The 12,617-nt window shown below is 41.3% G+C and overlaps 1 protein-coding gene and 1 non-coding gene across 6 annotated transcripts in view; one reads left to right on the top strand and one right to left on the bottom strand.

Moving 5' to 3' along the window:
- Nvl (nuclear VCP like) overlaps positions 1-12,617 on the top strand; it is a 57,195-nt gene that overhangs the window by 9,706 nt on the left and 34,872 nt on the right. For all 5 annotated transcript variants that reach the window (XR_003836453.1, XR_003836452.1, XR_003836454.1 and 2 more), the window contains 4 exons: positions 5,936-6,068; positions 6,224-6,300; positions 7,053-7,187; positions 9,667-9,768. Coding sequence is in view for 2 of the 5 variants with exons in the window: in XM_021159011.2 (XP_021014670.1) it covers positions 5,936-6,068; positions 6,224-6,300; positions 7,053-7,187; positions 9,667-9,768 (447 nt within the window). In the remaining 3 variants the exon portion in view is untranslated. The remainder of the gene's footprint in view (positions 1-5,935; positions 6,069-6,223; positions 6,301-7,052; positions 7,188-9,666; positions 9,769-12,617) is intronic.
- On the bottom strand, positions 11,528-11,589 carry LOC115032399. The gene has a single exon (XR_003838075.1). It is a non-coding gene; the product is annotated as a U7 small nuclear RNA (small nuclear RNA).

Raw genomic sequence — 12,617 nt, 5'->3', positions numbered from 1 at the left:
TCTTCAAGAGTAGCTAGTGTAGCCAGGCGTGGTGGTGCATGCCTTTAATCCAGCACTGGGGAGGCAGAGGCAGGCAGATTTCTGAGTTCCAGGCCAGCCTGGTCTACAAAGTGAGTTCCAGGGCTACACAGAGAAACCCTGTCTTGAAAAAAAAAAAAAAAAAGAGTAGCCAGTGTTCTTAACTGCTGAACCATCTCCTAGCCACAATTTTTTTTTTATTCTGCTTGTGGACGTTGTACATCGTGGTGCGGAGCCTAGTGCGCACCACGATGTACAACGTCCACAAGCAGTATCAATCCACATACCTACGGACAACTGATTTTTCCTAATGATACCAGAATACATTATGGAACAACAACAACAAAAAATCCTATATCAATATATGTTATGTGCTGGATATGCTGCTTGTGGACGTTGTACATCGTGGTGCGCACTAGGCTCCGCACCACGATGTACAACGTCCACAAGCAGCTTTTTCTTTGTTTCTTTCTTTTTTTCATTTTATTTACTTTATGCATATAAGAACACTGTAGCTGTCTTCAGACACACCAGAAGAGGACATCAGATCCCATTATAGGTGGTTGTGAATCACCATGTGATTGTTGGGAATTAAACTCAGGACCTGTGGAAGAACAGTCAGTGCTATTAACGACTGAGCCATCTCTCTAGCCCTGATTTCTTTCTTTTTTAAAAGATTTATTTATTTTTATTTTATGGTTATGACTATTTTATCTGCATGTATATATGTGCATCAGATGCACACCTGGTGCCTGAGGTCAGAAGAGGATGTACCCTTATACTGACGTTAGGAGCAACTGTGTGGGTCCTAGGAACTGAACTTTGGTTTTCTTCAAGAGTAGCTAGTGTAGCCAGGCGTGGTGGTGCATGCCTTTAATCCAGCACTGGGGAGGCAGAGGCAGGCAGATTTCTGAGTTCGAGGCCAGCCTGGTCTACAGAGTGAGTTCCAGGACAGCCAGGGCTACACAGAGAAACCCTGTCTCAAAAAACAACAACAACAACAAAAAATCCTATTGAGTAGATTTCTGAGTGTGATCTGCATCTTGTTCCTCTACTCCACTTTTCACACGTGGATACCTTTTCCTGACTTGTTGGGTCACTATCGTTTGTGTCAGCCTCATTGACAGTGGGACATGCCTGAGAAACAGTTTCAAGGAGGAAGGACCTAGCTGGCTGACCTAGTGCTGCGTCTCCCTGAGAGGTGTAACAGCATGGTGAACAGAGCATCATAGAGCAGAGCTCACCTCAGCAAACCAAGAAGCAGTGACAACAAATCCTGGCCTCAGTTTCCAGGATATATCCAGTGACATCTCCCACTCTGCAGTGACTATTCTGCTAGTTTGACTCCACCTCCTAATTGTTTAGCTATGAACTCATAAGTGGATCAGTCCATTGATGAACCTAGTACCCTCATGATCCAGTCATGCCCTGGGGACCAGTCTTCCACATATGAGCTGGGGGGGTACTTCATACCCAAACCACAATAGGATTCAAATATTTCAGTCCTGTAGTGGCTTCATTCAGTCTCACATCAAAAGCCCACAAAGCCCTGTATGATTTTGTTTCCTTGCTGTTTTTTCTTTTTCTGTTGTTGTTTATTTGCTTTTGTTTTTTGTTTTGTTTTGAGACACGGTTTCTCTATATAGCCCTGGCTGTCCTGGAATTCATTCTGTAGACCAGTCTGGCTACCCTGGTGTTTCTTGGTGTCATTGTCCGTGTGTGCGTGTCCCCGTTCCTCAGTGGCAACAAGTTCTTACTGTATCTACAACACCAATTAAGCCAGCTAACCAGTCTGTCTTTGTACCCCTTTTCCCCCTAGGATTTTTGTTTTTTTTTGTTTTTCCTGACAGGCTTTCTCTGTTTAGCCCTGGCTGTCCTGGAACTCACTCTGTAGACTCAGAAATCCACCTGCCTCTGCCTCCCAAGTACTGGGATTAAAGGCTTGCGCCACCACGCCCGGCCCCCCTAGGATGATCTTAGGGCCTGACCTTTCTAGCTAGAACACTCTGCAGATTCCTTTACATTCCCTTTGTAGTCTTTTTAGAGACCCCTTCACACCATGGAAAGTTGGCAGTGTAATGTACCTGCGTTTTCCTAGGTCTTCTCTTACCTTCTTGTTCTCATGGTCACCCAAACTCACTGACTTCCTTTGGTAGGATGTAAGCTCCAGGAGAGCAAGGACTTTGTTTTATTGAGTAATGTGTTCCTGGCTGCAGGTGTCTAGCACAGTGCTGAGTTTATAGTGCCAGATGACCTTTGGAGACACAGTTACTTAAGGTTTAAGAACTGTCCTCTTTTTTTTTTTTTTGGGTTTTCGAGACAGGGTTTCTCTGTAGCCCTGGCTGTCCTGGAACTCACTTCGTAGACCAGGCTGGCCTCGAACTCAGAAATCTGCCTGCCTCTGCCTCCCAAGTGCTGGGATTTTGGGGGTAGAATTAATAGATTCAGTTCTTGAAGAAGGAAGCTGCTAAAACCGCAAGGTTGTGTATGTCCAGTTGAGAATAATACCTTAAAAAATAAAATGCGTAGAATAAGCAAATACCTTTAAAAAACAGATTTAAAAAAAAAAAAACAAAAACCCTTTTAAAATTGAAGCGAGGTGTTTCCTGCAAAACTGTAATCTCAGTACTTGGGAGATAGAAGCAAAGGCTTAGGAGCTCAAGGTTATCTATTTCTGTATAGCAAGCTTAAGGTTGTCCTGAGCTATATGATACTCTGTCTCAAGTCAAAAATGGAGCTTGGGAAATGGCTAGTTAGTAAAGTGCTTATCATGCAAGCATAGAGACCTGAGTTCAATTGCTACCACCCATATAAAAGCCGGGTGCAATACCACATGTGTGTGTACCCAGCTCTGGGGAAGCAGAGACAGGAAGGACTCTAGGGGTCTGTTGACCAGCTAATCTAGCCAAATAGGCCAACTGCAGGCTTATTAGGAGATCCTGTCTCAGAACGTAAGGTGAAGTGAGGTTCAGTGGCTGGCGCACGACTTTAATCTCAGCACTGGGGAGGCAGAAACTGGTGGGTTTCTGTAAGGTCAGACTAGCATGATCTACATAGAGAGTTCCTAGACATCCAGGTCTGAGTAGAGAGATCCTGTCTCCAAAAATAAAGTAAAAGGATGGAAAACAATTGGAGAAGACACTTGATGTTGATCTTTGGTGTTCACACCCATACACACATAAGAACACACACACACAGTATGGTATCACAAAATGAACGCATTAGTTTTGTCCCTTAACTGATTATTTTAAAGTAAATTAATAGCCAAGCAAATATGGCTTTATATTAATATATCCTAAGTGTACACTGGGTAACCTTTAGGGCTCTCCTCTGGTTTCATAGCACTTGAACTTTGAACTATCTCTAGTGCAACTAAGAAATTGGCTTTTTCATTGAAATGTAAATTCAATACTTTTGGGGAAGCCTCAAAATATATTTGAAACAATTAGATGTAGGGATCAACTTTCCAAGTATAAATTTTGTAAAACCTAAGTCATAAATTACCCCTGAAAATTTTATGTCCAAATTAGGATGTGCTATAAATTTTCAGTATATTTTGGCATGTGAAGAGTTAATTAAAAGCACAATATAAAATATCGTTATTGCTGGGTACTAGTAGCAAACACCTTTAATCCTACACTTGGGAAGCAGAGGCAGCCAGATCTGTCTGAGTTCGAGGTCAGCCTAGTCTATAGGACGAGTTCCAAGACAGACAGTGCTGCACAGAGAAACCCTGTGTAGCTGTCTCTTTTTGCTAACCTTGGCTACTTTGTGGGTTCTTCTTTCTTCCACCCTTTCAACCCCTTAAACTAGATAGGAAAGAAAAAGGGATGGAAAGGAAAGGGGGCGTTATCATTAGCCTGCTTTCTGCTGACTAGAGGCAGCTGGTTCCGGAGGGCAAGTCTCACCTTTGCTATCAGAGAGAGTATCTAGTTTCTTCTTTCTTCTTGCATAGAACTACTTAACAGACCACACCAATAGCAAACAACCAACAACCCACCACCCCTCTTGGGGACCCTAGCATTCTATATGCTCTCTGAAAAGTACCCAGAATTTCAAACGTCAACACTATCTCAAAAACTGATGCTGGCAAAATCACGCCTGTTAGAGCATAAGGCAAATCGTAGTCAGCTGTTGTGGACAAACTGAAACCAGTATCCCACACTTAGCATTAAAACAAAAGATGAGCCGGGTGTGGTGGCGCGAAAAACCAAAAAAAAAAAAAAAAAACCAAAAAAAAAAAAAAACCCAAAAGCATATTCCCATAATATTTCAGTGTTTTTCAAAGAAAACAATCCAAAATTGTCAGCTACAATCTTGTCTCAAAAATCAAAACAAAACAAACCACCTCATTATCAGCTGAGTTTAGACATGTTGCTGATTGCCTTGGAACTTGTCCTATAGACTAAGCTGCCTTAAATTTGAGGCAGTCCTACTTCTGCCTCCTGAGTGCTGGGGCTCTGCTCATTAGTAACTTTTTGTATTAACTGTGTTGAAAGGAGAATGTTCGGGGTGTGTTAATTAAAATAGATTTATTGGTAGATGAGTGTGGCTCAGTGGTTCATTTAGTGCTTAGAATATGTAAGGTTCTGGGTTCAGTAGTTTGCACCCAAGAAAAGAGATTATGAAATGCCTCTTTATTGTCTACATTTAAGTGTGTGTTATTAGTGTGCAGTGAGGTGTACACAGTACTATATAAAACATGTGTGACTTGTGATGTATTTCTCCTGAACAGTGCTGCTGTAATTCGTTTCTCAGCACCGAGCCTTGATCTGGCGAATTCTTTCATGTGTGCCTACGTGCACATGAGCATGTTTATTTGCAAATGCATGTGTGGAGTCACAGACTCCACAGACATACCAGAGATCAATGTCAGATGTCTCTCTCAATTGCTCTCTACGTTTTCTTTGAGAAAGAAAAGTCAGCTGGTCACTGGTGACTCATGCCTGAGTTTCAAGGCTACCCTGGTTTCAGAGTGAATTCCAGGACAGCCAGGGCTACCCAGAGAAACCCTGTATTAACAACAACAACAGAATAAACTTAAAGCACACACGGAAAAGGGGATGTCTGTGATCTCAAAATATCTTACTAAATGTGGGGCTTTCTAGTTCTGCTATACTGGCTGACCAGCAAGCTATAGGGATCCTCTTGTCTTTGCCTTTCCAGCACTGGCATTACAGTCCAACCTCATTGCACACAGCTTTTTATGTGTGGGTCGGGAGGGGTCTGAATTCAGACCTCATGATTTTATGATACTTTACAAACTGAGACCTATTTGTTTTGATTTTGGATCTTGAAATAGGGTATTATTATTATTATTATTCTCTGTAAGTATGCTGTAGCTGTCTTCAGACACACCAGAAGAGGACATCAGATCTCATTACAGATGGTTTTGAGCCACCATGTGGTTGCTGGGAATTGAACTCAGGACCTCTGGAAAAGCAGTCAGTGCTCTTAACTGCTGAGCCATCTCTCTCCAGCCTTTGAAATAGGGTTTTTTTGTAGCCTAGTCTAACTTTGAAATTGTTATGAGGCTAAAAATGCCTTAAACAGATTCTTCTGTTTTTACTCCAAAGTGTTGAGGTTGCAGGTTTTCCTTTTACATTATTAGTGGGCTGTTCCCCAGTATCTTTACTTTAAGCTACAAGTATTCAACTATCAAGAACATTATTATAATTGGTAAGAACCTGATGTTTATATGCCTCAAGTCTTTTAGAAGAGATTAACTTGCAGAGGTGAGAAAAAGTTATCAAATAAAAAATTTAAGCTTTCAGGTTTCTGAAAGAAGGCAGAATCCTTGAGCAAAGAGATTGCGAGTAGTTAGCAGTGCTATGGCACAAATGGATATAGCTGTCCTTGAAAAAACATCTGTTAGCATTGTAATCTGAAATACAGAATTTTTGTATTTTCTCTCCAGATTTTAAAAGACTCTTCTCTTCTGGAAAGCGATAAGAAAAGGAAAGGTAGGGCAAAGGGCAAAGGAAACAAAAGAAAAACAGAGAATCTTCAAGAAGTAGATGGAGAAATAGAAGCTCTTCTGCAAAAGAAAGGTGAGCTGTCATAGCAGTGGTGTGGTTATTTTGAATTGTTTTGTTTGAGAACTGTGTGGGAAAACCTAGTTGAAAAACATTATTTATCTAACGGTTCTTTAGTTATATTTTTGTATGGAATCACTAATCCTTTTACCTTTTTTGTTTTTTAACAGCTAAAGCAAGGAGTACAGAGTTGCAGATTTCCAATGTGAAGTTTGAAGATGTTGGAGGCAATGATGCAACATTAAAAGTTAGTGCCAACTGAGAAATAGCATTAAATGCAATGCGTATATTGTTAACCATTTACACTAACAAAGCCTTCCTATTTTTAATTTAAATGAAAACAAATAGTATATAGGTGTTCTGCTTGCTTGCATGTATGTTTGTGTACCTGTTGCATGCCTGGTGCCCTCAGAGGTTGGAAGAGGTTGTCAGATTCACCAGAACTGATTTTAACAGACACCTGTGAGCCATCATGTTAGGAAACAAACACAGATTCTCCGCAAAAGCAGCCGTGCTCTTCACCCCAGACTCCCTCTCCAGTCCTTTGGTTTTAATGTGAAGTAAGTGTAGAAAAAAAGATTGGGAAGGTGAGGTGAGCAAACCTGAACCTTCAGGGTCCTAAGCTTTCTGTCTTCACATCTTTAGTTCTAGTGTATGTGAAGTGCATGCCTTGTAAGTTACACTGTTCTGACAGTACTGATGATAATGACATTAATAATGATCATGGCAGCTTTCTACTGTCTTCTCTGTTACAGTTACTGTTAGTTACTTTTTGTGGTATTTTGTGAGATATTTTTATAGCTTAAAAAATAAAGCATGGAAATATAACAGAAATTATTTACATAGTGTTAAATGCTGGGATTCAGCTCAAAGCAAAGCCTAAAGCCTGTCTGTCTTCTGTTTAGTATATTTTGGTGTTCCAAAAAATAGGGGCATTTCATTCTACTTTGATTCTTTCTCGAGCTGAGGAAGACATCTTTTATGCTTATTCCTTGGCAGGAAGTCTGCAGAATGCTCATACACATGCGTCATCCAGAGGTATACCAGCACCTTGGCGTCGTGCCCCCACGCGGAGTTCTCCTGCATGGACCACCAGGCTGTGGGAAGACATTACTTGCACACGCAATAGCAGGGGTGAGGCTAGTTGCTGCTGGATTTCTGTTTGTTTTGTTTGTTTGTGTCTTTGGTCAATTCCAATTAGACCTGGTATCTCTTTAGGAAGCAAATTTTTTTTTTTTTTTTTTTTTGGGGGGGGGGGGACAGGGTTTCTCTGTGTAGCTCTGGCTGTCCTGGAACTCAGTTTGTAGACCAGGCTGGCCTCGAACTCAGAAATCCGCCTGCCTCTGTCTCCCAAGTGCTGGGATTAAAGGCGTGCGCCACCACCGCCGGGGCACTGCTTGTGGACGTTGTACATCGTGGTGCGCACTAGGCTCCGCACCACGATGTACAACGTCCACAAGCAGATGCTGCTGCTTACGCTGGTGGGGTTGCTTTTTAATGGATGCAAGTATTGTGTCTGTGACAAAAATTGGGTAGGAAGCAAAAATAGCATAATTGTAAAGCTAAACATTTAGTCTGCATTGGAGCTGCTTCTCTTCTATCCTAGTCATTCTTAAAATCAGCAAAGTATGCAAAATGATGTTTTTCTCTTGGAGCTAAATTTATTTAAAATTTCCACTGTTAAAATGCTCTTCTAAAATAGTTTTTATTTATTTTTTTTTCCCACCATGTGGGTGCTAGGAATTGAATCTAGGTTTTCTTTTCTTTTTTTTTTTTTTTTTAAGNTTTATCTATTTATTATATGCAAGTACACTGTAGCTGTCTTCAGACATTCCAGAAGAGGGAGCCAGATCTCGTTACGGATGGTTGTGAGCCACCATGTGGTTGCTGGGATTTGAACTCTGGACCTTCGGAAGAGCAGTCGGGTGCTCTTACCCACTGAGCCATCTCACCAGCCCTAAAATAGTTTTTAAAAGATCAGTTAGGTTTGTATTAGTCCAGTGTTGTTTGGACTGAGGCACAATTGTAAGTTTAAAGCTATCTTCGGCTTTAAACTGTATATTTCTTCTTATATCAGCCACATCCACCTCTGCACTCACAAACACAAAAAGACACTTATTTTGCAAAATAAAGAGCTAGCAGTCCTGATTCTGTCCTATCAAATTTTTTGGAAACTTATTTCATGATAAAGTGTAAGTCCAAGGAACTTTCTAGCAGAGTAGCATATTATTCTAGTCATTAATAGAATAAACTCACTTGTTAAAAGCAACTTGATTTGTCTTTTTAAAAATAAATTTGTTGCTGGGCAGTGGTGGTTCACACCTTTAATACCAGCAAATGGGAAGCAGAGACAGGCGGGAGGCAGAGACAGGCGGATTTCTGAGTTCAAGGCCAGCCTGGTCTACAGAGTGAGTTCCAGGACAGCCAGGGCTACACAGAGAAACCCTGTCTCCCAAAACAAAAACAAAACAAAACAAAACAACAGTCAGGCTGGAGAGATGGCTCAGCTATTAAGAGCACTAACTGCTTTTCTGGAGGACCTGAGTGCAAATCCCAGCAACCACATGGTGGCTCACAACTATCTGTAATGAGCTCTGATGCCCTCTTCTGGTATGTCTGAAGACAGCTACAGAGTACTTATATATAAAACAAAAATAAATAAATAAATAAATAAATCTGTCTTGTCCTATGGCCACTGCATAGTAGGCCATAAATGCAACATTTGCATTCTCTGTTTGAGTAAACCCCCAGATTTCCTTTAAAGACAGGGCCTTAAACTGTTTGCCAGCCAACCTTGAACTCAAAACTTTAGTCTCCCAAGTGCTGATATTATAGGTGTAAGCCACTACAATTGGTGAGTAAATCCATAGGCATGTTTGTTTGTTTGTTTGTATGTTTAAGACAGAATTTCCCTCTGTAGCCCTGGCTGTCCTTCAACTCATTCTTTAGACTATGCTAGCCTCGAACTCAAAGATCCAGCTGCTCTGTCTCCCGAGTGGGGAGAGGGGATCAAAGTTGTGCACCATTACGACTCACCAATTTTTCTTTTCTTTTTTTTTAAAAGATTATTTATTATATTGTGTTTGTGAGTATTTTGCCTGCATGTATGTCTATGTACCGTGTGCATGTCTGGTGTCCATGGAAGTCAGAAGAGGGCATGGGATCCCCTGGAGCTGGAGTTATAGACCATTGTAAGCTGCCATGTAGGTGCTCTTTACTGCTGAGCCATCTCTCCATACTTTTAAGTAGTGTTTGTCATTAGGCTCACATACAGAGATGGAATTTCTTAGGAAATTGTAGAGGCCAGAAAGATGTGTCAGTGGGTAAAGGGGCTTTCCACCGTGCTTGGCGATCCTCTGTTGAAACAGGAAACAAACAAGGTGGAAAGAGAAAACCAACGTTGACAGGTTGTCCTCTGACCTCTATGTGTACACAGTGGCACAAGCATGCCTGCACACATACATGAATGGATGCACAATAAATAATATATATGTTTTAAAAACTTACAATGAAAAAACCTCCCTAATTTTGGTATGACAGATTGAGTAAGAAGAATGTGGGGAAGTTAAGTTTTATTTAACCTTTGGTCTTTCTTTTCTGGATATGTGCACAGGAACTTGACTTGCCGATTCTGAAAGTGGCTGCTCCAGAGATTGTGTCCGGAGTTTCTGGAGAGTCTGAGCAGAAGCTCCGTGAGTTATTTGACCAGGCTGTGGTGAGTCAGCTATTGCTTACGTGAGCTTATCACCTGCTGCACGCTTTCAGTAGAGTCTGCTTTTCTGTGTTAGAATTCTTTCCCACCTGCTGACCTTCCTTTTGTAAAAATGTTCAGTGGTAAAAATTTAAAGTGAATTTAATGGTATAGACTCCTGGCAATGTAATGTTTCACATGAAACCAAGTACATAGGTGACAAGCTTATATTGACAAACTTTGGGCTGTCGTACCCAGAGTTAAGTGTTGAGAACATACTGTCCTGAAGTCACTTCATTTACTTTGTTTTTCCAGCTTATGTCTGACTGAACAACTTGCAAACACCATAAGAATTATCATATTATAATACTTAGGGTTATGCAATCACCGTAAGACTCAGGATCAATGCTGTTTATATGATTAGAGGGGTGAAAAGAAAATTCTCATAACAGAGATTATACAGTTTAGAAGTGGATATTGGGATCCAGTTAAAGTCCATCTTGTGCATATACTACAGTGGTTAAATGTCTGCCTTCTCACTGAGAACGCTAAGGACCAGTTCAGTGCTCTCACACAAGCGATGGGAATGGTAAAGTACCCAGTTTTCACAATCAGAAGATTCACTCATTTTTCCAGATTGTGTGTTGTTGCCGTGTTATCTAGCCTGCCTTAAATACATTCCTGACAACCAACCTTTGACCCTCAGCCTCCCAAGTGCTGTGATTATAGATGCACACCACCATGCCCAAGTGAAAGAATTAAAACCTTCACCATTGTGCCTAGTACATAGCAAGAGTCCTGTAATCATGACACTTGCACTTGAACAGAGTGAGTCACCGCTGTGACTAAAACTAAAAACTGATGAGAAGTTTTTGTTTCCCATTTCCTTCCTTCTCTGCCCCTTTCAGGCAGGGTTTACATCACTCAGTCTGGACTCAAGCTTCCTGTGTGGCTGAGGATGACTTTGAACTGCAGACCCTCCTATTTCTACCCAAATGCTGAAATTACAGTTGTGTGCCACCACACTGGGCTTAATTTTGTCTTTATTTGCATCTAAAGCACATAATTGCTCATAAACATAACCATTGTAACTACCTGAAGCTGATGTGAAATTAGGAGAGAAATGTATTTTAGCAGCAATATTACTAAGTAACTAGGTACTTACAATAAGTATAAATTATAAGAGTGGTTGATTAATTTTTGAAAGAAAGTTGTGCTGTTTAGCCCTTGCTAGTCTAGAACAAACTATGTGGCTCAGGCTGGCCTGAAACTTACAAGTCTGCCTCTGCCTTGCTGTGCTGTGCCATTGTGCCCAGCAAGAAGAATAGTTTTAAGATGGGGAGAAGTAGAGGTTAGCTGACAGGTTCATTATATAGACCGACAGTGAGAGGCACGAACGGTACCAGGACGGTTGAGAGAACGGATATAAGTGGTGCAGATAGTTACCATGTCTTAGTTTACTCTTCTGTTGCTGTGAGAAGCCTCCATGACCAAGGCAACTTACAGAAAGTTTATTTGGGGCTTGAAACTTCAGAGCTGATGCCCAACATGCAGCGGGCATGCAGGCTCTGGAGCAGGAGCTGAGAGTCTACAAGCATGAGGTGGAGAAACCCAACTGAGAGCCACTCAGGCTCTTCATGCTTCCTCTAACCAGGCTACAGCTCCTAATCCTCTAACACGTCCACCAGCGGGGACCAAGCTTTCAAACATACGAGCCTGAGTGTGTTTGTGTGGGGGCTTGGGCATGGGGAGCTTTCTCATTCAGACAGGGGCGAGGAGGGGTAGAGGGATCCCGACTGAAGTCAGAAAACCTGCTAAATACATTCTAAAAGAGCTGTAACACTTGGAAACTTTTGTATATATGGTAAACACAATGGCAAACATGAATGCAAAGTTAAGTGGCATATTTAGGGCATGAGTTTGTATCACAGCTCCCTGTAAAGCAGTACTGAGCAAATACAGTGCCTGATGCAGCTGTTGAGTGAGCATTTCTGCCACTCCCTCCCTAATCCAAGTGGATGGTGGAACCTTGTCAGGCTGGGTAGTGTTTTCTAAAGTTCCCCTTCCCTTAGGCTAAGTTCTGATCTTTTTCACTGAGTTTTCCAGGTCACTGACAAAAAGTAATGGGTTTACTTTCTGAGACCTTTGCTCTGAACTTTGTTACTTACTGATCTAGCAATCATGAGTGCTTTTTGCAAGCATTGTCTTGAGGAAAATAGGTGAAGAGAGCCAGTAGTGATGGGCCAAGTATCTGTTCCTTGCTGTCATTTCAAAGTGACAGTGTGACTTTTAGCACAATAAATGTCACTGTTTCGACTATGGAGTAACTGAAAAAGATTGAGATTGAAAGCCTAGGTTTTGTTTTTCACCTAATCCTTTTTGCGTGTGTGTGTGTGTGTGTGTGTGTGTGTGTGTGTGTGTGTGTGTGTGTGTGTACGCGCGCGCGCGAATGTCTCTTTGTTGCTGTTTGTTAGAGAAATGTTGCCTAGGAAATCCTTGAAGTCTTGTCTTGATCTTTCCAAGTGCCAGAATCCTTAGCATGTGCTACTATGCTTAGTTGAGAACTATTAAATTTACAGCTTATTTTCTGTAATATACAAATATGCCTAGTTACAGAACAGTTTCAGAAGATTATTCATAAACCACAATCCTTTCTATTTAAGCATCTGGTTCTCTGATAACAATCAGAAGCATTATTGTGAATGCCTTGTTCATGGTTATTCATTTGGTGACTAAACCTTCTAGGTTTTTTTTTGTTTTGTTTTTTTTTTTTTTTTTTTTTTTCGAGACAGCGTTTCTCTGTGTAGCCCTGGCTGTCCTGGAACTCACTTTGTAGACCAGGCTGGCCTCGAACTCAGAAATCTGCCTGCCTC

This window comes from Mus caroli, chromosome 1 (genome assembly GCF_900094665.2).
Source record: "Mus caroli chromosome 1, CAROLI_EIJ_v1.1, whole genome shotgun sequence".
NCBI classification, from domain to species: domain Eukaryota; kingdom Metazoa; phylum Chordata; class Mammalia; order Rodentia; family Muridae; genus Mus; species Mus caroli.
The sequence above is the reverse complement of the archived record's forward strand: the minus strand, read 5'-3'. Positions and strand labels throughout refer to the sequence as shown.